Source organism: Hydra vulgaris, chromosome 04 (assembly GCF_038396675.1).
Source record: "Hydra vulgaris chromosome 04, alternate assembly HydraT2T_AEP".
Classification (NCBI taxonomy): domain Eukaryota; kingdom Metazoa; phylum Cnidaria; class Hydrozoa; order Anthoathecata; family Hydridae; genus Hydra; species Hydra vulgaris.
Genome location: NC_088923.1, coordinates 37,330,001 through 37,355,582, shown reverse-complemented (window position 1 = coordinate 37,355,582; position 25,582 = coordinate 37,330,001). Strand labels below are relative to the sequence as shown.

At 29.9% G+C, this 25,582-nt stretch overlaps 1 protein-coding gene across 4 annotated transcripts in view; it reads left to right on the top strand.

Moving 5' to 3' along the window:
* Nucleotides 1–20,094: 20,094 nt before the first annotated feature.
* LOC100203132 (uncharacterized) overlaps nt 20,095–25,582 on the top strand; it is a 57,520-nt gene continuing 52,032 nt past the window's right edge. For 3 of the 4 annotated variants that reach the window (XM_065796225.1, XM_065796224.1, XM_065796223.1), the window contains exon 1: nt 20,115–21,791. In XM_065796225.1, the coding sequence (XP_065652297.1) occupies nt 20,463–21,791 (1,329 nt within the window). In that variant the 5' untranslated portion in view covers nt 20,115–20,462. Of the gene's footprint in view, nt 21,792–25,582 lie in introns of all 4 variants that reach the window. The other variant, XM_065796222.1, reaches the window with a different exon arrangement.

The following is a 25,582-nucleotide window of genomic DNA, read 5'->3' as shown; positions in this document are numbered from 1 at the left end:
TGAGAATGAATTTTAGTAAATGGCACAAGAGACGCTAGCTTTTTAGAGCAGTGCCCACTATAGTATTTGTAGAAAAGAGAAAGAGTAGCAACATTATGACGATGTGATAATGGTTGGAGGTTGCCTGCAATAGCAGGTCCAACTATTTTTACAATGCGTTTTAGCTTCTTGTCTAAAAGAGAAAAAGCATCATTAGAAGATCCGCCCCAGATATAGCAACAGTATTCCACACAAGACCGAATTTGAGATTTATAGAGATAGAGAATAGAATCCGAAGTAAGACAGTGTCGACCTCGATAAAAAGATGCAACCTTAGCAGATGCTAATTTTGCAACTGGTTTGATATATGGTTTCCAACAAAGATCGGAAGTAAGAGTTAATCCTAGAAGATGAAGAGTAGATGACTCATCGAGTACATCACCGTTCATAAATAAAGGAAGATCTAACTTATTGCGATAACGATTGGCTGAAAAAAATTGAGTTTTATCTGAATTAAAGTTCACCAGCCACTGTGAGCCCCATGCTGTAGCAGAAGTGAGATCCTTTTCAAGCTCAAATGCCCCCTCCAAGCAATCAGAGAGTGCTGAGTTCTTATTACAACAAGAATAAATGATAGTATCGTCAGCAAATAATGCCACCTTAGATGTGAGAATATCTGGAAGATCGTTAATGTAAATTAAAACGAGTATAAAGCCAAGGATAGAACCTTGAGGAACCCCTGAAGTTACAAAATAAGAAGAAGAGTGCTGATCGAAATCCAAATTGATGGTCAGAAAGTAAGTTATTAGATTCAAGATGAGAAATTAAGTGTTTGTTAATTAAAGATTCAAAAACCTTGCTTATGATAGGAAGAAGACTAATGGGACGGTAGTTAGACAACTCAGATTACTCTCCAGAATTTTTGAAAATAGGGATAACAGATGCCGCTTTCCAGCAGGCTGGAAAACAAGACTCTGATAAGCGCTTGTTGAATAGTTTTTAGAGTATAGACGACAGCTGCGGAGAACACATCTGCAAGACAATAACAGGTATGTTGTCCGGGCCACAAGCTGTAGAAGAGTCTAAGCAGGAAATCACTTTAAATACAGAAGCTGGAGTGATAAGAATGTTAAGCTATGGATCAACCTGTTTAACGGTAATATCAGGTAGAACGCAACTAGTGAAATTAAGAGATAATATTGATGAAAAGTTTTTAGCAAACAATTCAGCTTTGTCTTTAGGTGAGGTGACAAAGTCTGAACCATACAAGAGAGGTGGAATTAAAGATTTGCCTATATTATTGATACTAATAAAGATTCTGCAGAAGTCACAAGAGCTTAATTTTCGAGATGAGATGCGAGATTTCATGACCTAAGAATAGCGGACTTTGGCGTTAGACAAAACCTTTTTACAATGGTTTCTAGCAGTAATAAACAGTCCTCTGTTTTCTGTAAAATTGTTATGCTGATATAAATGGAAGTAACGGTTTCGATTGGCAATCGCAGTAGCATAGTGTGAGGAAAACCATGGAGGAGAGTGAGGCTTGACCTGGAATTGTCGAGAGGGAACAAAGATTCCATGCCAGCCTGAATCCACGAAGTTATGTAAGAAGCACATTTGTCTACAGGAAGACGAAAGATTTCTACCCAAGGGACCATCACGAAGAATATCACGGAAAGAATCCCAGTCAGCTTTAAGGTAGTTGTAAGAGGTACCATAATAGGGGGGTTCAGGTGATGAAAAAGAATAATATATTAGTTTTAGAGAGATCAATCTGTGATCTGTAGCACCTAAGAGTCAATGTGGAGAAACTGAGCACTGACTAGGATCAGAAACAAGACATAAGTCGAGTAGAGAAAGTAAATGATTCGGGTTGTCTGGAAAGCGAGTTGGAAAGTTGACTATTTGAGTGAGGGATTGAGAAAGGCAAAAATTTCGGGCTTTAATGCTTGCAGAATCAGTGACACTAGAGCCAAGCCATTCAGAGTGGTGAGCATTAAAGTCACCGACAACAGCTAAATTAGCTGATGGATAAAGAGAGAGGGTTTGGTCAATATGATCAAAAAATAACATCAAAAAGAATGCAGTCTTTAGATGAAGGAGTGCAATATAGAACAAAGAGAAAGGCGATAGAGTGAAGTGGTGCTAGACGAAAGCACATGAAAGAATAGTCTGCGGATTCAAACCTAGTTTTCCAACAAATGGGTGAATTCTTACTAATTTAAATGCCCAGGCCAAGCATGTTACTATTGGAGTCTTTACGAATTAAAGGAAGATAACCATCAACACTAAGATCGCAAGATGAGACAGCTGAACTCAAATTAGTCTCACATAGAGCAAGTAGGTTTGGTGAACTCTGCAAGAGATTAGACTTAACAGAAGAAAAGTTACTTTGGAGACCACGAGTATTAGTGAATGGTAGGTTTACAGAACTTGGTGATGATGATGGTTTTTTGTGTTTTATAGTTTTTGGTACTTTATACATTTTTAAATTTGTTGAAGAACTTGACTCAAAGCATAGATAGTACACAGAACACTGTTTAATATCCCAAGCAATTGCCTCATTACTATTAATAAACCCTTAGCCGTAACAAAGGGCTCCAAATGTGGCCTCCGCAATGCACACCAAAAGTACAAACAGGGACACCATCCATGCGCAACATGGCACTGTTAATACTTTGATATTTTTCAGCTGTTATGGAATCAGCCTCTCTGAGAGCTATCACAGAGTTCGGGAAACCTGACTACCAGCCGGCCTCAGAACCATAAAACTGAGTTTTAGAGCTGTACCCTCAATAGGAGATAACAGAATGAGTTGCATAGTCATTAAAACAGAGACACAAGCAAAACCCATGCATTGAGTCAAGAAGATCCAGCATTCAACATCCTAAACTGGAAACAATGTATTAAAAACACATCTGCGCCAGCCTAATAGATGAAGAAGGGGTCGAGGCTGGTCAATAGATAGAATCTGTTTGCCCCTTAAGTCTTTGCCTAGGAGTCTTCTACAAGACAGTAGCCGGATGCATTTAACATCTGCCCCAGATGAGTATTTTTATCGAGATACCATCTCTAGCCTTTACTCAACCAAGAGCCCCACTAGTTACATGTAACCAGTAGCAGGATAACCTGACCTGACATTAAATTCAAACCTGACCTGACATTAAATTGAAACCTGGCCTGACTAAATTGAAACCTGACAATTAATTGAAATATTTATTCACAAAAAGCAACAGATTCTAATAACTACTTTCTACAGACCACCTGACAGCAATTTTAATTAATTTTCTAACTATTTGAATCAAATTTTTATTAAAACCAACAGTGAAAAAAAAAATTATTTTGCATAAGAGACTTGAACATAGATTCTTTAAAATATAAAGAACACACCAATACTAAAACCTCCTTTGATAATTTATTTCAGCACGGTATACTCCCATTAATAAATAAACCCACACGAGTCACTTCAACTTCAATTACTGCCTTAGATAATATACTAACAAACTCATTTCTAGATGCATCTCATAAAACAGGAATTTTTAAAATAGGCATATCAGATCATTTCCCGATTTTTTTTCCACTTGCACACTACTCAACCTCATTAAACAATTCAAAAATTAAAACATATAAAAGAAAAATTAACGAGTCTTCTCTTTGCAAATTTAAAGAATCTTTATTGAAAACAAATTGGTCTACTATTTATGTTCAATGTAACCAAGGGCTTACAAATACTGCCTATAACAAATTTATAAACATTTTTCTTGAACAATACAATAAGCACTTTCCACTTACAGAAAAAGAAATAAAAATTAAATATTTGAAATGTCCATGGATTACAAAATGAATAAAAAAATCTTCTAAGAAAAAACAAAAATTACACAATAGGCATTTAAAAAATAGGAACCAAAAAAATGATTTATAAACAATACAAAAATCTTTTTGAAAAAATTTTAAAAAATCTAAAAAGGTGTATTTTTCCAATCAATTACAAAAACATAGTGATAGTATTAAAAAAACATGGGACATTATGAACGAAATTATTGGTAAAACTAAATTAAAATCAGAAACTTTAACCTCCAGAATTAAAGTAAATGGATTTGAGTAAACAGATAAAGAAATCTCCGAAAAATTTAACAATTTTTTTGTAAATGTTGGCCCGAACCTAACATCACAAATAAATAATTCAAACAATTCATTTAATAACTGTTTTACTGACCATACTAGATTGCATTCCTAATAATGATCTAAAGTAAGAGGAGTTCAAAGAAGCAAAAAAATCTCTAAAAAAAAACAAAGCTCCTGATATTGATGATATTTCCAGCAATGTAGTAATAGATATCTTACCCTTTATAAAAGATCCTCTTTTCAATATTTTTAACTCATCAATTCGAACAGGAGTTGTCCCAGAAAAATTAAAGATAGCGAAAATTTTACCAATATTTAAAACTGGCGACACGGCATCACTAACCAATTACAGACCTATCTTAATTCTTCCAGTATTATCCAAGCTTCTTGAACGAATAATCTACAATAGACTCTATAAATATGTAACAGAAAACAAAATTTTAAGTGAATATCAGTACGGTTTTCTAACGAATCATTCCACGGAACATGCAGTCATAGACCTCATGAACAACATCAGCTCATCTTTTGATAAAGGACAGTTTGTATTGGGAGTCTTTATGACCTTACAAAAGCTTTCGATACGGTCAACCATAAAACTCTTATTTAAAAAATGAAAAAATATGGTATAAAAAACAAAACTATTAAATGGTTCACCATTTACTTAAATAATAGACAACAATGTGTCATAATCGACACATTGTTGTCTATTATTATAAAAGGCCATCAACACTCAAATATCTAAAAATCTTGGTTTACTTTTCAAAGCTAGGCCATTTTTATCACAAAGAAACTTAAATATTCTTTACTTTTTGATTATACATAGTCATCTTACATACGCCAACACTGCTTGGGGAAGCACACACAAGACAAAATTAATGTCTCTTTATCGACGGAAGAAACATGCTTCTAGAATTATATTTCATAAAAACAAACATACACACGCTAAACTTCTATTAAAAGAAATGAAAGCGCTAAACATTTATCAAATCAATATCTATGCTAATACACTAATTATGCTAAAATATAAATAGGGATTAGTACCTTCACGATTCACAGAAAACTTCTTTCATTCAAATACCAATAAGTTTAACACTAGAGCAACTGGTAACTTTATCGTATCCCGAAAAAAACAAAAAACTCTTAATTCTTTATCTCTTCTTGCGGCCCTTATTTATATAACAAATTAATTCCGAAATACACCTTAATTACTCTTCCTGACAATATATTTTCTTTAAAGTCAAAACTTAAAAATCTTGTTCTTAATATAGATAATTACATAGAATTGTTCTAGTTCACATGATAAATCAAAATTTAAACTTAAACAATCTTCAATGTGAGAAAACTCGGATTTATATTTATATCTAAAAAACATTAAAATTAAAAAAAATAAAATAAAATACACACATACAAATCATAATAAAACTAGAAAATAAAAAAAAAATTCTATCACAATAATATTTAAAATATTTGTGCATAAGAATCACAATGTTTATGTGTATCGTGCGTAATACCCCAAGGTTCTCAACGATTATTCAAAGACTTATTCAGTCTTCCACGAGTTTCCTATAACAATATAATCTATCTTAACAAGTCCTTAATAATATATTCAACTAATGCTTCCTAAATTTATTTTTTTCAATTGTTTCTTCTTTTTTAACTGAGTGCTATTTTTCTGTTAAATATATTTTAGCAGTATTTGGTTAAATATAATCTTTTGTAACGGAAGTATATTTTGCTTATATTACGATGTGAAAAAATTGTAACTCATATATAGTTGTGAAAATACAAATAGTAAAAAAAAAAAAAAATATGACGATAACCAATGAATCTAATAATAACTAAGTCTTGGAGAATTTTTCTGGATTTTTCAGAGTTTAGAATTTCAAGAGAAATTGAGAAACTTCAACGGAATTCTGACAAAGTTTTTGGAAATAATAGTTTTTTAACTTGTAAAATAATCAATTTTTTTTTCTACGCTGTTTTTTACAATATTTCTAGGGTTGTTGTTTTGAAAATGAAAGGGTTAGAAAAATTATTAAATGATACACTAATGGGATGTCACAAAAAAATTTGCATTGTGATAATCAAGTTGGCAGTGAATTTTATAATATTATCTTTTAATTTAAGCAGTTATGGTTTATTGATTAGAGTTCCTGTTTTAGAACTGGATGTCCGTGGTTTGAAGCCGGCTCAGGCCACATATTCATCATTGGTAAGGAAGGGGGCATGAAGCAAAAAAAGTCTAAAACTAAAATCATATAATCTCAATAAAGGCAAACAGGGAGAACTATCAAACCCAACATCTTTTTTTGAAACAATTCAAGAAACTTTGAATCGAAATCAATCAGTAGCAAAAAGTCAAGACTTTCACCGATAAGTTACAAGAAAATGAAGCGTAAAACCTCAAGTTCAAGTTCGAAATTTGAATGAGACATCCACAGAATTTAAGTAACGTCATCGGAAGCAGAAAGCATTTTCTCCTCGTATTTCAGATTTAGTAGTTTGCTTTCTAATGAAATGATCGACGTTTTTAAAAAGATACTGTGGGGTAGGTATTATCTTTAGATTAAAACTGCGATTATTACACATATATTTCAAGATGCTTAACATAAAACACAACAATCCAAATATTCCAAAAACGCAGAGACGTTAAGAGCTTAAGTACTAAGAGCTAAAAGGCGTAAGTGCAAAGAGGCGTGAATGTTATTAGTCAAGACAAATCAACGCATGCCCCATTAGTTTAAATACCATAATTTTGCGTGAATGCGCAAGAAGCTAAACTGGCTGCTGCATTATTGAACTAATGCAAAAGTTTTGGTCATTTTGAAATATTATTTTAAAATATCTTTGGAATGAAACGTTTATTAAATAAAAAAATTTTCGTGAAAGAAATATGATCAAAAAATATTTAAGTACTAAGAAATATCAAAATATAAAATTTTTTAAAAACTTTATCAATTATAATTGAACCACCACTTATAGGGAGGGAATAAAGAACACTTTTTGACACATTCACTTTTCTACATTTTAACATTCTTTAGGCGTAGAGCTTAACTTTTAGTTTGAAGAAAGGAACAAAAACCTTTTACTTTGCATAGATTTATGGGGTCATAAAAACAGCTAGTTGGAAGAAGGAAACAAATTTCTTAATGATAATGTTTTATCAAACGAAGCAATTAAGGTCGTTGATGAACACCTTCGGTCGTTTCCTCCTAAACAATCTCATTATAGCATCAAATATACACAATATTTAAAAGGGAACCTAAATGTCAAAATAATACATGAACTCTTTTTAAAAACACCCCCAATACGAATGCGTAAATACAACTATTTTAAAAAATATTTTACTGATAATTATGGCTGCAGATATGGCTGACCACAAGTAGACATTTGCTCGATTAACAAAAATCTCGAAACTCGAATGAGAATGCGAAGAGATTAGCAGTTGTGGAAAAAACGATACATATTTTGGCATTGTGTCAGAACAGAGAAGATGTGGGAGCCATTGTTTTGATATGCAAAATCTGCCGTTTCCTAAGATCTGCCCAGTTCATGAGATGTTTTATTTAAGAAAAATATGGCTGTATGTGTTTTGTGTTCACCATTATATTAGTTGACGATATCAGCCGATTTCAATACTGGCCATGAGGGTGATACTTAGTGAGATCCGGATGAAGTATGCAGTTTATTGTGGAAAACGATAAAGCTCATGAATTCCTCTGTCAAAGACGTTCTTAGCAATGCTTGCGGGGACAAAATAGAAGTAAAACTCTTATGAGATTGATTCTCATTTCTGTTGTAATGAACCGTTTAAATATATCAATACTTTCATGTGCGTTGTCATTCGTTTTTACAGTGTGACAGAAATTTTAGGATCGCTAAAAGACTCATAAGGAGAAAGGATATAGTTTACGTTCTTAATGAATATAATAGTCTTATTTTGGCAGCAAAATGTAAGGGTTTTTCAGTTAAACTCATTACTTCAAACACTACACTTCATTTTAAAAACTCGTGGCAGCGATGTTTTAAGAAAAACTGTAACTTATTAGACAAAGCAATAACATTCAAAATTTTGCAATATAGAAGCTTTAAATATAGTTCAAGTCATAAAAGTAACTTGACTTGTTCTAAATTTATCGATGGTTTCATTGAAGCTGCATTTTTGCTCTAAAAATGTAGCTTTAATGAAACATGAATCTTTAATGAAATATGGGGCAATGAAACACGTCACTAAAATACCTATAAATGAGGAAAATTGAACGACATACAAAAAGCGATCCAATATATTCATGACGAATTCAAAGATTTTTATAATATTATTCTGACCTGGCAACTACAAGATCCGAAAGTGAAAAGTAGATGAAAAATATAATGTATTTATTTTTTTCTAATAAATAAATAACTTTTGTAATTATATTGGCTATTTATTTAAATTATTTTGAAAATAGTAAATGATAAATTGGGAAAAGGAAATAAATCCAATACACTCATATATACATATATAAATGAATATTTCTAATAGTAAATCAACCAGATATTGTATTTTCTTCATTACAATAGATGCCAAATAAACCTATAATTTGGAAGTTAAAAGTTACAAAGTTTTTTTTAATTATCTCCATTTTTATTTTTTGGATGTATCTTTATCTTCCATTTGATGGTTCAATTTTAAATTTAAAAAAATAAATACAAGAACAATGTTTAGTTACCATGTTTATCTAGATTTTTCTTGGCTCCGTTTTTCTTAATTTCGATCGATTTGATGGATTTTGAAAAAAAATTGGATTAGCAGTTATTCAATGAAATACATAGCTTATAAGTTTTTATTTACAAATATTTGAAATAGCAAATAAAATACGCACGAGTACGTTAACATTACAATTCATCTTTGTGTATTTGACAACGTTAAACTTGAAATTGAGTTGTAAAAATAAAATCGTTGAAGCATGACTAATTCGATGTTAAGTAATTAAGTGTAAAGAAAATAAAAAAAAACTTTTCAATTGATTTCATTGGCTTTTTCGCCTAAAACTTTTAAAGCTTGGTTTATATTTCACTCGAAAGCTGTTAAAAGGTTTGCAATGAGTATGATTAACAAACTTTTTTGTCACCACAGTTAAAAGTGTAGACAGCCAAATGTTTCTGAACTCTGCAGTTGCCATCCTTAAAAAAAAACTTTGTGTGCCATTAGTGATTTTAATTCCATATTTATATTTTCCTTTCACGTTCTCTTCTGAAAATAACCCTGTATTTGAATTAATTTCAATGTATTTATCAGAACCATCTTCGAAAATCAAATCCCCTCGTTTTTTAGTGATAAACAAAATTTCTTTTCGAAGAGTAAAGTATCTGCGTTTTATTCTTAATACGTTTGGTCGCCATATGCTATCAGTCTGCATGTAAAGGTAACCCTCGCACGATATAACGTTGATGCCCTCGTACTGGTTGGTTATTTCGACAACCCGAGGACGATCGTCATGATTTATACTCATATTAACGTTGATTTTGTAAAAGTTTTTTTATTTTAAACTGAGATATAAGTTCAATAGCAAAATTTAAGTATAAACGTTGTTTACTCAGAAACCGGAAAGATTAAAATAAAACACTTACAACGAGTTATCACAGCAAGCTTTTAACACTTCGATGATAACGTCTCGACTTTTGTCATGATTTCTTCAAGTAAAACTAATTATTTTTGTGAAAAGAATGTCTAGCAGTAATTTGTTGTTGTAATAAAGGATACAGAGAGTTTTAAACTTAATACATAAAAGTTATCAGTTTCTGAATAACTATTTGCTGAAACATGAATTAAGTCTATAATTAGTTTTAAATTTTTGAAGTTTCATTTGTTTAAAAGTTAAAATTTATCATTATTATGTGTTTTACCGTTGAGAAAAGTTTACAAAATTAAACTTATAAAAGTATATAAATACATGGGTAGGGCAAAAAGAATTTAGTTTTATCGCTTAGCGCGTCTTAAAGAACAATTTTTTTGACTTGTTTTGTTTAACAACCATTTTAAGTTTAAAATAAGTGAAAAAAAGATAAAGTATGAACACCAAAAAAAACAAGATTGCAGCTAACATAATGAACATTATTTATCTACTATAGTATGCATTTATATAAACTATTAAAGTTTATTCATATAAACACCACAAAAAATAAAGAATATCCCGACAAGAAATTCTACTGTGGGTCATACACGGCAACTGCATATTGACAATATGTGTATCACTCTCATCTATGGGATACACCAGTGTGGTCTATGTGTGTCTATAATACTTATAGCATTAACGCGGTAGTAGTGTAGTGGTAGAGCGCTCGCCTCAGAAGCGAGAAGTTCGGAGTTCGATCTCCACCACGTCCTTGGTAGCACCGCGCTCAACTTGTTTCTCCGAATTAATAATTTCAAAGGTTACCTTATTGTTCAAAAGACGGATAAATAGATTTATTTTGTTTCGGTGTATATAATTTGAAATCTCAATATTTTTTTTGTTTTTGTTTTTTTTGTTGTTTTTTTGTTAATTAAGATTATATTTTATATTTATTTAGATCATTTAGAGTGATCAAACGTGTTTTTAAATTTGTAGAAAAATATACTTTACGTCTTACTTACGGATACTTTACAATTAGTTATTTTGCATTTATTTGTTGTTAACACAGGTCTACAAAAAAAAACTTTTTTTCTGTTGCATGAGATATTTAAACTGATTTTTATGTATTTTTAAACGCTGAATCCAAATATAAGGTCCGTTTTTGTTGGCAAGCTCTAGTTTTTTTGCAATAACCAATTTATTTATTTTTTAAAAACTATGTTTTTCATAGGTATTTTTATTCAATAGTTATAAAAAAATGTAATCATGTCATTGTTTTTATTAGATCTTTTATATAATATGATGGCTTCTTCAAATCGACATAAGTGCAAACATAATCCTAACTCATTCTGTTATATCTGTGGTTGCTATATACTTGTTCGACAAAGACGAAACTACTAATTTTGTAAAACTAGCATATAAATCATATTTTGATATTAAACTTGTCGACCAAGTCAAAAAGTGGGCTCCACGTACTGTGCGCCATGTTTGTGAAGAAAGTCTTCGAGATTGGACAAAAGGAAAAAGAAAGAATTTACCTTTTGGAGTCCCCATGGTTTGGAGGGAACCACCAAACCACATTGACAACTGCTATTTTTGTCTTATCCCAACATTCTTTCTGCTATTAGGCCAGTTCAACATTCTAAAGAGATTCTATTTCCAATTTTTAAAGGTTTATTTTTGTCAGAAGACGAGGAAAGTATGTCTGCTACAGAAAGAGAAGAATTTTTACCAGATTTGGAAGACTTCTTATCTAATGCTAAATAATTCAATTTGCCTCAGTGTTTTAGTCAGATAGAACTGAATGACTTAATTTGTGATTTAGGACTTTCTAATCAAGCAGCAGAAGTATTAGCATCACGTTTAAAGGAAAAAAACCTACTTGATAGTTTTGCAAAAGTTTCTTAATTTAGAACAAGAGATAAAAACTTTCTTAACTTTTTTTAGAAGTCAATGTATTTGTTTACTTTCATGATATTTTAGGTGTCCTATTACATTTAGGTATTTCTGTATATAATCCAACAGAATGGAGACTTTTTATCGATAGCTCAAAGCGAAGCCTCAAATGCGTCATATTGCATAATGGAAATATTTTTGGTTTTGTACCAATTGGTCATTCTGTTTATTTGCGAGAAACTTACGATAACATTAAAATGGTGCTTAACTTGATTAAATATCACAAAAATAACTGGGTTATTTATGTAGATCTAAAAATGGTTAACTTTCTACTTGGTCAGCAGAAGGGTTTTACAAAGTTTCGATGTTATCTCTGTATGTGGGATAGAGCAAGAAATCAACACTGGATACAAAAAGAATGGCTCATTTGCAAGACTCTCACAATGGGCACGCAAAATATTGTGAATGAACCCATTGTTAGTCAAAATAAAATAGTTTTTCCACCACTCCATTTTAAACTTGGACTCATGAAATAATTTGTTAAAGCACTGAAAACTGATAGTGATTGCTTTTAGTATATAGTTACATCATTACCAGGTTTGTCAATAGAGAAAAAAAGCAGGAGTTTTTAATGGGCCACAAATTTGCTATCTTATAAAAGATAAAGAATTCATTAAAACAATAAATATCATAGAGAGAAAACGGCTTGGTTGTTGTTTGTGGTTGTTGTAAAAAACTTTCTTGGAAATAAAAAAGCAGAAAACTATGCAGATTTAGTTGATGAAGTGTTGGAAACCTTTTGTGATCTTGGATGCAAAATGAGTATAAAACTTCATTATATAAATAGTCATCTTGACCAGTTTTCTGAAAATCTTGGAGATGTGAGTGAAGAGCAAGGAGAGCGATTCCATCAAGATTGTAAGACAATCGAAGATCGTTACTAAGGACGATGGGACATACATATGATGGCAGACTACTGTTGGGGCATCAAGCGAGAAGGCTCAGGAAAAGTTTATAAAAGAAAGAGCAACAAGCAAAAGTTTCTTCCTGATTAAATAGTTTTAATTAATTATTTTAATCTGCAATCTTTTTTAAAAATAAAGTAAAGCATGATTTTGTTATTAATCAATAAAAAGTTGATAATTTTGCTAGGACTTTATTTATAGGACGATATTTATAAAATGTTTATTATAAACAGTTCACATTTATTTTCATCTGCTTTTTGCTTTTGTTTTAGTTTGGTAAACAACTTTTATTGTAAAAAATATATCCCAGCACTTCCAAATGAGTTTCAAATCTGTATTGTACACCAGATTTGAATTCAGCGTATCAAAATTATGTAAGAACAAGTGTCAAATTTAATGCAATAAATTTTTTGTGGACCTGTGTAATGAATTCAAGTAAAGATTCAGAAATATCAATAAAGCTTGTACGGGAAATATTCCAAGAAATCTTTTTAAAACAGCAAAAAGATATAACCAAGTTGATTAGCGGAAACTTTAAACTAATTAACAATCGAATTGACGTTTTACAAAAAGAAGTTTCGTCTTTACAACATTTATATGAAGCATTAAAAAAAAAAAATGAAGGCAGAAAAGTCGAACTTTTAAAAAACAATAAAATATTACATTTTGAAAAAACACAACAAGGCATTGAAGCAAGTGTTACGTTTTCGCAAGATTACAACGTCAAAAAAGTAAAAGATTTGGAAAAAAAAAATGATTTTAATGTCAAGCCTAGGAGAAGAAGATAAAAATAAGATACGCCAACTTGAAGATCGTCAACGAAGAAATAATCTTCGTTTTGAAGGAATTGTAGAAAATAACTCTGAAAGCTGGAATGATTTGGAAAAAAAAATATTATTAATTTGTAAGATAATGAGCCTAATCTAAAAGGAGTAGTTATTGAAAGAGCTCATGGAACAGGGAAATTAGATCTAAAAAAACCAAGAACTATTGTAACAAAATTACTAAACTATAAAGATAAGGTTGAAGTTTTAAAGAATGAAAACAAACTAAAAAGATTGGGAATTTACATCAACGAAGATTATTCAATCGAAACTGCGGCAATTCGAAAAAGACTTTTTTGAAGAAAGTAAAAATCATATAATTTAAGATAAATATTCTATTGTCATTTACGATAAGTTGGTTGTCAAAGAATTAAGATTTTAATATTTTTTGATTTTTATTAATTTTTCTTTGTTATATTGCTCTTATTTAAAATGGCGGAGGATTCAGCTTTAAAAATCTTTAAATTTAATTCATTACTAACTAAAAAATTAACACCTTTAAAAAAAGATTCTGATCATGGTATTAACTTTTATAATAATAATGATCAAATAAAAAATATTAACCCTTTATATCATAAATTAAATTCAAAAAATATCATTGAAGTAATGAAGAACGACTCGTTCTCGATCCTTCATATTAATATTAGAAGTCTTCAAAAAAAATTTTGATTCTTTAAAACAATTTTTATATAAAATTAATATTAATTTTCAAGTTATTTGTCTCAGCGAGACATGGTGCGATGACAAAAATATACTGAACAATTTTAATTACCATTTACCAAAGTACAAAGTGATTCAAAATAGATCATCAGGCTAGGTAGGCGGGTGATTGTGTATTTTTATTAAAAACACAATAACTGTTTAAATAATAAAATCAAGTCAAATTTAAGTTTAATCACTAATGATTATGAGTCATTGTTAATATAACCTCAAAAATTGAGCTAGTTTATATAACCTCAAAAAACATTATCGTCCATGTTTTATACAGACCACCAAACGGATCAATTAAAGTGTTTGAAGATCACGTTAAAAGTGTAACTAAAAATAATTCGGTTTTAAAAAAATCTGTTTATCTGGTTGGTGACTTGAATCTCATTATTTTAGATTATGACACAAATAAAAATATTAGATAATTTTTCAATGTCATCTATGAAAATAGTTGCAATCCCGTCATCAATAAACCTACGCGCATACCTAGAAAAAGTGAAACTTCAGTAGATCAAATCATCACTAATAATTACCTTAATATAAAAAAAAAAACACGAATAATTAAAACAGATGTCTCTGATCACTTTCCCATTTTCATTATTTCACAAAAATGTAATAAAAATGATATTCAAAAAATAAAAAAGTAACAACAAGAATAATAAACGACTCCTCAGTTAAACATTTTCATAACCTTTTATCATGTGTTAACTAGGATGGCCTATTCCTGAATCAAAACTCTGATAAAGCCTATGATATATTCATATCAGAGTATTATATATATTATAACAATGCATTTCCAGAAGTTTCAAAATTGCTTAAAACAAAAACGCTATTAAACCCCTGGATTACTAGGGTATTCTTAAATCTTCTAAAAAAAAACAACGACTATATAACAAATTTCTTAAAAAAAAAACCCATTCGTAATGAAACTAATTATAAAAACTACAAACGACTCTTTGAGTCAATTGTAAAAAAATCAAAAACATATTATTATTGAGGGCCTGTTTATATGGAAAAGGGCTATGCCGTTTGCTGAGCTAGCCCGGAAAACGAGCCAGTTTTAAAAATGCGTTTATAAGCCTGTTTATAGAGCGGGCAGGCTCGTTAGCCGAGCCAGCCCGTTTTCCAAGATATCGACATCGTCACTATATTAACTTAATTTTATTTTGCGTTTAAACGAGTTAGCACGAATAGCGAGATCTCACTGTTTTTTGCCGAGATCACGGCAAACAGGCTGCTTAATTTCTTATATAAATTTGTACGCATGCGTACACATTCTTACATTTTTTAAATTTGAAACCTTCCGCGTTAAAAAATAAATTTTATAATAAAATTGGCAACTTCTGTGTACTTAATATTTTAGTTGTTTAGCTTTTATAATTTACAATTAATTTTCGATTTTATTATTTGCAGTTTTATTTATACTGCTGACAACTCTCACTCAAAATGACTAATTTTATTGATAAAACAAAAAGGGAAAACTTCAAATAGGATCATAATATACTAGAGAACTTTATAAATTGTGCTATCAGCTATAAAGCAAGGATGCTTTATAAAAACCTTGACTTTGATGCTGATAAAGTTGGTTTATATAGAGAAGTTCGCTTATCTATGGCAGAGATCTATAATAAAGATGAAAAGTTGTATTTTGGGCCAGTTGCCATCGATACTTTAAATGAAAAGGATTAATAAAACGAGTAATTAAACGAGTTTAAGAAAAATTTAAGGAAATTCGACAAAAGTTTTCGAAAGCAGTTGTGAGTGGAAGTCGAAGTGGAAGTGGTAAAATTATATTTGAGTTTCACGACCAGCTCATCTCCTTGTGGGTTGGTTCAGCCAATATTGAACCACTTATATTTGGTGTTAAAGAGGATGATTTTATTGAAATCGAAGAAACTCATTTTTCAATTGATCAAGACTTATTAGAAGAGTTAGAGTTAGGTAACAACAGCGATACTGCAGATAGTATTAATAACCCTAAAAAAAGAAAAAGTTGTATACCATAACTCATTGACAACAAAAGAAAGCACTTGAAACGAAATTTAAGCGCCGCCAAACGCGACCAACTACTGCTTAAAGAAGATAAAGACGATACTCAATTTAGAAAAGAAATGGAAGAAGCAATGCGAGAATCGACAAAGTGCTTCAAATAAAGTATTAACACTGTAAGTAAATCAATAACTGACCTGGGAAATGGCATAAGTCGTTCTATTTAGCTTTTGGCACAAGCTAGAATAGTACAAACTCAACAACAACCATCAAACCAAAATCAGTTCTATCAACATTCACCTAGCGTATATTCACATATGCAACTTAGTCCCTTAGTGTTACCAACAAATACTTGTCTAGATAAAAACACTTTCGAAAATATTGAGAAAAAATAAAAACAAATAATCTTATAAAAAGTCTTCATAAATAAAATGTTTAAGGTATTTATTATTATTGTTGTTATTATTGTTACTATTATTATTATTATTATTATTATTACTATTATTGTTGTTATTATTATTATTATTATATATTTATATATATATATATATATATATATATATATATATATATATATATATATATATATATATATATATATATATATATATATATATATATATATATATATAAATGTGTGTGTGTTTGCGTGTATGTTTAATTTATCAAGTCTGTAAGAGTTCTTCGTATAACTATTCCTTCAGCTTCATTTATAGAATATATTAGGTTTGATACATTTTTGTATTCTTTTTCGTTTTTTTCAATGAGATCTGTTTGTGATTTAGCTAGGTTGTCGTCAACATAAGAATTTGTTTTTTCACATATGTTATGCAAAACAAAACAAGCATTAATAACAGTAGGAACAGCCTCTAGTTTAAGGTCAATCTTTCTAGTTAAAATACCCCATCTAGCTTTAAGGCGACCAAAAGCGCACTCAATAGGATTTCGTGCTGCCCTAAGCATGTTATTAAAAATTACTTCTTCGTTATTTGAACAATGTTTATATTCTTTCATACAGAATGGTAATAATGGATAGGCTGGATCACCAATAAGATAATTAGGCATCTCCTTTGCTTTTTTTGTTGGCTTTTGAAACGTTTGAGGAAGAATAACATTTCTTAACTTCATATTTATTGTTGAGTTTGCAAACACCTTAGCATCATGTACACTACCTTGTCACATGCACTCAACATCCATAAAATAGCATTTGTAATCACATACAGCTTGAACACTAAATTATTTAATGATGAACTAAGTTAGTTAATGGACGACGAATAGGGATATGGGTGCCATCGATGCATCCAAAGGCTTGTGTCATTCCAAATTTACTTTCAAACTCTGAAACTTTATTTCGCATTTCAGTTTGATTTCTTGGAAGAAATAGATACTTGGTCCAAGATATTTTGATATTGCCTTACAAACTGAAATTATAATGGCAAAAGCAGTGCATACTGCAATTCCAAAAGTATTTGTAGTCATTCCCAAAGATCCAGTATCTTTTAAGTAATATAAAGTAATAGCTACTTTTTTATCTGCTGATAGAGCTTTAGAGTTAGGCGAAAAAGGGTCAGGAGATAAATCAGGGCTTAACTCTAAAACCAAATTCATGAAAAGAAACCATGAAAGCCTAAAATATGTTTTCCATACATCAATGGGAACTACACCAGTCATTATATTATGCCACCATAAATCAGTTCTGCCAATTTTAAACCAGTAACTACAACTTTTTTCTAATAAGGCGCCTCTTTCTTGCTTGTTTCATCTTTTGAAGTGATTGTGATTGTTTTTGTAAAAGAATAATATTTAAAAAAAAAAAAAAATTAATTTGTGAAGCTTATATAATACTATTAAGCTTTTAAGAAGCATTATTTGTGTTATAACACCAGTTATACATATTGTTAAAATGCAATGCATTTTTTTGTAGATAGCCACCATCTTTAAAGTTATTATTTTACTGATAAAGAGGCCAACCCTGCTAGAAAAAGCCAGGCTGATGTCGATATAATTTTTTATTTTTTTGGCAAAAATTCATATAGGGCTTGTTTATATGGGTTAGTCCGTTTGCTGAGCTAGCTCGGAAAACGAGCCAGTTTTAAAATTGCGTTTATATGAATTTTTGCCAAAAAAAAATAAAAAATAATATCGAGATCAGCCTGGCTTTTTCTAGCATATTAAACCTGTAAATTCTCCCTTGCTCCAGCCCCCTCCTTTTCTTTATTTGCCTCGGCGTACGGCATGGCGTAAGGCGCTTTTTTTTTTGACGGGGTAAATTAAAAACCTGCGTTTGCCTCTGCATAGGTATTACATATAAATGTATAAATGTTTGTAGTTTACTTTATGTCTAAAAGGTAGTTATCTTAAACTTCAAAAAATGCTCCACCCGCCCCGGGAAAAAGTAGTCTCATGTGCATTTGTGCAAGCTAGTTAAAATAATATTGTTTAATTCCTCTATTACACTTTTGATAAAGTTAAATTAGGGCTACAAAATCAAAAACGTTTTAAACATTTGGTTTCAAACAAATGTTTGTGGCTTTATTCAATTTATACCTTTTCAAAAATATTTTGTCAGTAAGTTTATAAAAGTTGCAAAAGTAAATTATATTATTTATGAGAATAAGTCAAGGAAAAAAATTTTTTGCATGCAATTTATTCCCCAATAATTTAGAAATACTAGTACCCGAACAATAAAACTAGTTTTATTTGTAACTAGCTCACACGACTTAAGGAGATAAGAAGCCCTCTGATGTGTGGTGCAAGACGCCCTTTGAAGACGCCCTTTGAAGAATAAATTTTAAAAGCTTTTAATTATTATGAGTTTAATTCTTATAAAATAACATGCAGTAGCTATTAAATAATTTATTAATGACTTTAGTTTTAAAGCGAGTACAAAAATTTCTAATTTAACTTATTTAATGGGTGGACTACGTTCATCTATTATATTTTGCCAATATTTGTTGACTATGAAAATTAATTTCATTCTTTTTAGTAAACATTGTAAGTTATGTTGGAAGAAAATAAGTTAAATGGCAAAATAAACTTATTTTAAAATAAAAAACAAATTTGTGCTAAAAAAAAGTAGTTTGAAAATATGTTCGAACTAGCCAAAACTAAAAATAATAGCATAAACTACAATAGTAGGTCTAACAAATTATTAAAACTTAAAAAAAATTGAGAGCAATTTAAAAACTCTAAAGCGAACAGAACTTACAAATACAATACAATAGTGACTTTTGGTTAAAGCTAAAACGACTATTTTAGTGTTTCATTAATAAATGAGAAAAAAAATTTTTTATTCAAACGAACATTGTAAATATACGTAAATTACATCCAAACGTTTATTGTACATTCATAAATTGATAAAGATGATAACTATTTTATGTTAAAATAAATAAAGACAACCAAAATACTGCAATTGTAAAAATAACGTTCATCATTTTGATATTTTATTTTAAAAAATCTTTAAGTTCTAAACCAAGAATTAATATCTATCTAATATATCTTAAATGTCTTAGATATAAAAATATCTTTTAACGTTCTTATTTAAAAATGCCTAAGTAGAAAGGTGAATAAAAACTTCTATGGGTCGGTTACTACTCACTAAGCAAATGAAACTTTCAAAACTTAAACGACACTATTTTAAAATAACAAACAAGGAACTTCAAATGTTAATAGTGTTTTGAGTATGCTTAAAGTTAAAAGACTTCAAATATGGCAGCGCATTGTTGTTTAAACGAGGCTACGCAAAAAAGTACTTTTTTAAGTTTTGTTTAAAGAAAGAATTATTAAAACTTTTCATTTTAAATTTAGTAAAATCTTTTAAAATAAAAAATAAAAATATAAAATTTTTAATAAAAAAAATTAATATTAACCAATAATAAAGTTAAAATTTTTTCTACGTAAGTAGTCTTTCCGACTCCAAGGTCAAGTAAACTTTCAAAAACTAAATTAATTGCCAAAAGGGTTTCAAACGATATATTCTGGCTACGCCCGACTAGCTTTCAATAGAAGGTAATTGAAACGCTTAATTTAGCGACCAGTGTGAACGACAGTTTAGTTTAATTAAAAAATTTTACAAACATTCCAACTCAAAAATGTTAATAATATTTTTGCGTACTGATATTCAATGAGTTTTTGATAGCTTTTTGCGTTTTGGAAACACAGGTTAATACAGGTTTGCTCCAAAGACTTAGCAGATCAACCATTATAAATTTTTTGAATTGCGTTTGTTTACTGTAAAGTTTATTTTAAACTGACAGAATCAAAAAAGAAAATTTTTTTAAACCATACAAAAGAAACAAAGCTTGGTCAAAGTTATATTTGGGACATTAATTTTTATAATGGTATGCGATGATGCGGTTATTAAACTGTAGATTCCAGAGAATATGTTTAGACAAAGAAGCTTGGTAGTAAAATTTTTGGTTGTTGTTTTAACTGTGTGCGCATTGATATGCGCAAAAACAAACGTTAATCACAAAGCAAAACGAAAACGTAGCTACGTATATTACACACAAAGCAACACAACAGGAAATGACTTGGTACTAAATTATAGAAAAAATAACAATAGTAGCAGAAACTTATTTGAAAATATTAATTCGATAAAAAAAAATATAGACAATGATACAATTACTTTTAACAAAAAATTAGACAAGTTGGACAAATCTAAGCTAAACAAAACTAAAAATAATAGCATAAACTACAATAGTGGGTCTAACAAATTATTAAAACCTAAAAAAAATAGAGAGCAATTCAAAAACTCTAAAGCGAACAGAACTTACAAATACAATACAACAGTGACTTTTGTTAAAGCTAAAACTTTTGAAAACGAAAAATATACAAAAAATCGAAAATATAAACGAAAAGCAGATCCACAATATTACTATGCTAGAGAGCCAGATTCTCCGATCGAACCAAATGATTTGCTTCGTGATCAGGATATTCCTAGTCAAAACTCTGAAATGATACCGACGAATCTTGGGCAAAACAATAGATTTTCTGCACCTCAAATGATGGAGAGAAAGAGCCTAAGAGATAGACTTTTGGAAGCACTAAATCGAAGAGTTCAAAGAGGACCTATTGTGCAAAACCATCCAAATATAATGCAAGATACTTCTGGACTAAATGAAATTGATCCTACAATAAATCCATCAGAAAGAGCTTTTGGATTGCCTAACCAAATGGAAACTCCTTATAATCATTTAGGCAGAAATAGATTGTTATTTCAAAAAAAAGAGATAACTCCGAGACCGTTGCCCTTTATAAACCAAAGACATTTTACTAATTTAAGACCAGTGCAAGATGAAATGGAATTCGGATCACCGCACAATAACTACTTTCAAGGAGATAGAATCCATGATTCTGATAATAAGTTTTATCGGGAAGAAAGAGTAAACAATTATGTGCCTTCATTAAACAGACCATACGCGAGTGATGGTTTGCAAATAAATCGCATTGAAAACCCGATTTTGCGAGAGCAAGTTCCAATACCTTCCGAAACAATACCATTGCATAGAAGTCCAATTTTTGCGTCACACGAAGACAGAGAGTTTCTTAACGCTGATCACGGAGCTTCTTTACTTTCAAATAATGTTGGAAATCTTGGAGATGAAGTTATGCCTTACGGTTCTTTAGGAGAGACTAAACCTGAACGTTTTATTTCTCGGATACATTCAGATGAAGACGATAGTCAAATGTACGGCCAAGCTTTAAATCAGGTAGGTTTACATACAAATTTATAAATTATCATATAGAAGTCATTATATAAACCAGAGTTGGTAATGCCTCCCGGCGGCAAAGTAACATTTCGCCGAAAGACCTTTTAGGGAGAGGAAGCCATGGAGCGGTAGCCTCCTGAAATCTTTTTTGAAGAAAAATTTTCTTGTCTTCGCCTCCAGTGGCGTCCGTCTCCTAATTGGCGGTTGCAGACATAGTTATTTTGGAGGCATAATGTTTTGAAGACCGATGCCAATAGGAAGGTGGGGGCCAAAAGAAAGTTTGGACACAAAATGATTAGGAGCGCCTCCAGTTGCTTCTTTCTCCCACATGGCTGCGGCAGCTGAATTGGAGGCGGAATTTATGCCTCCTCCCACTAAAAGTAATAAAAAAAAGTTAATGTTTAATTTTTAGTTAACGAGGAATTTAAATATTATTAATAAATAATAATTGCCCCTATCTATATAATAATGTAAATATTTAATATTAATATTAACTTATAATATAAATAGGGGCAAATATTGACAATTTAACATCAAAGTTTTGTTTTATATGATTTATTGCCAAACTTTTGACTATTTAAAAAAACTCTAACTTTTTCTGAGCGTTATTATTATTATTTTTTTTCTTCTAAAACTCAGGAATAAATTGTAGTTTATTATTCTAAACAATTGTTTAAAATCGGATATTTTACTACCATGCCATTTGCGAAAAAATCATTTCGACAAAAAAATTTATAACAAGTAATTAAAATGCCAGATTTTAATCCAAGAATTTTTGAACAAGACTTTCAAAATTTTTTTTATTTATTTTATTATTTACCATAAATTTAAATACTTATTTTTAACAATTAAATATTGTAAAAGTTATTAAAAAAATATTCATTCGCAACCAGATTGTATTTAGCAAATAATTTTGACAAATTAAAACAAAAAGCTTGAAAAATTTTAAATGTTAAAAAGTTTAAAGCGTTTAAATGTTTAAAAAATGTTTAAAAATGACTTTAAAATATTAAAAAGTTTTAAATTGAGAATTTTAAACTTTTTAATTGTTTTTTTTTAAACACAAATTTTTAATATAAATTAATTTATAAACCCCCAAATTAAACCCTATTTAAATAAATAGTGAAATGCTTTTCTTTTAATTAAAAGAATACCTGCCCAAACCTAAACCCTCAGTTGACGTATGTATACTCCACTATGCCTATCCCTATTTATGTCAGTCAATGTATGCACACTACGCTACGATTACGACTATATCAGTCGATGTATGTATGCATTAATGCACTTATTTTATGAAACTTTAAAATATAAAAACAATAAGTATAATTTGTAATAAACAACAATTATAGGTTAAGAATAATGCTACCTCATAAAGTTGACTTTGTGACACCTAAGGAGCTACACCATCTATAATTCAGAATCGTTCTTTATTAATATTATTTAATGTTAATTTACTCATTGAAAGATTGTTGTTTTTATAGTTCACTTTTTTTAAAATTGCGACCCTCCCATTAATTCGAATCTTTTTGTTTATTAAATTTTATTTACATTTGCAACCTTACCGTTAATTTATATCTCCCATTCATTTGCCAGGTGAGAGTATTAATTTATTCGTTATATTTCGAACTGAACAGCTTAGACCTTTGTCAGTACTAAAAGAATGTTAAACTAAAATCTTTTTTTACATAAAACTTATATAACTCGTCATTTTGCATTTTAAAGCTTAATTCGTTGTTATAGGGTACTTTTTAAATAAAATTCATCCTTTTACTTATTGTGAATGGCGTCTTCTAAAATTACAGACAAATGGTAGTAATTGATATTAGTTGTATAATCAGGCCCTTAGGAACAAAAATTACATTAGGGGGGGGGGGGGGGAAGGGGCAGTGCAGGATGACATAGTTTAAGGACCTTTTTTTTAAGTTATTTTTCATTCAAAGCAAAATTATTTATTTGGAAAATTATTGGGGGAGGGGGCAAATGCCCCTGCTGACCCCCGGTTGCTACGGGCCTGGTATATTTAAATGTATATTATTACGGGCCTGGTATATTTAAATTTATGGGCTTGGTATATTTACAGTATATCAATTATTTCGTTAGCAAAAAATCAAACAAAAACTGTTTTCGATTAAAACTTTTAAACATTTAAAAGCAGTCACAAAATACATTTTTACGTGGGGAGTAAAAATTTAATACGAGATTTTAACAACGGAATTTAAATAAGTAAAAAAATTCTTTTTCATTTTTAATTCTGTTTCTAAAAGTTTTATATTCAAAAAAAATTTAATTTTTTGTGAAAATTTTGATCAAAAACTGACAATTTGTTTATAATACAGAGCCGGAACCAGCTTTTTTTGGTCTTTGAGATAGCTAACTTCCAGACATGGAGCAAACGCCAAACATTTATATGTTTATACTTATGTCAAATAAGGATGCTTTGCAAAAAATTGCGATGATTGGAGGCTGGGAACAAAAAAACCATGTATATATATATATATATGGTCATAATTTTTGAAAGCTAAAATATTTTACTATGAAATTTAAAATTTATCGATGAATATTAGTCTAGTTAAAATAAATAATAATAATAAGTTATTTTGTCAATTGGTTTTATAAAATTTCTAGTTTTTAACATTTGTTTTGAATATGAAACTACTAATATATTCCATAGTTTTGAACAACCACTCTAACAAAATTATAATTTTTTTAAAATGGTTAAAGGTTTGGCAATAAATCATAAATAACTCAACTTTAATGTTAATAAACGTGAAAATGTTTTTTATTGCTTCTAGCGGCTGCAACCAGTTGGGTGCAGAAACCACTGGAGGCAGCGTCCATATCATTTCGTCTTCAAAATTTTTTCTAGAGGCGGTAGTTAATGGTTTCCGCCTCCCAATTAGAGTCAACCTCCGAAATATTAGGCTTCCAAAAAAAATTTAGCCTGCGGACGCAAACTGAGGGGTAGAAGTCAGTGGAGGTAGAGGTCAAAAAATTTCTACGCCAATGTTTTCTTGAGAGGCAGCCGCCATTTGCTGCAGAAGAAAAGTGGATGCGCTTATCAATACTGATATAAACAAGTTAAAAATTAGCAAGTTTATTTCTTATGCAATAAAAGTTTACGATCAAAATATTTCTTATCTAAAAAATTATTCTAAATTCAAAAACTTACTATATAAAATAAATTGACCCCGATTAAGGAAGGGTGCAGTCATAATTTGAAAGACAGCTTTAAATAAGGTACGCTGGCTTACATGCCATTCCACACGCAACAAAGGGTTGAATCAAAGTTTTACATGTAGCTACAAAGTATTTCTACATGCATGCTACAAAAGAAAGAAGTTAGTTTAAGAATTTAAAACAAAAAAACAAAAACAAAAAATTAGTTTTTTTTTTTTTTTTTTTCAAAAGTGTGGAATAAAACAAATGTATCATCGAGTAAAGCGAACTAATACAATTTATGTATATTTTGTATAAAGTAAATAAAAGTGTATACAATTGCAAATTGTAAAATAAATAAATATAACAATACAAAAGTTGAAAAATTTCGTACTGTGGTCGTAGGTACATTTGCCATAAGGCAAATCTAAGCAACTACTCAGGGGTGCCAACCAAAAGGGACGCTTAATTTTTTACTTTCTTTAAAAATTCTATCAGACATTTTTTTGTTTCGTTTTTTTATCGCACAAACAGAATTAATTTTAAATTTATTTGAATTTTTTTAAAAGTATCCCTATGATTATTGTAAAATAAACAACGAAGGTTTAAATCAACCAAAGGTAAGTGTGTTGCTA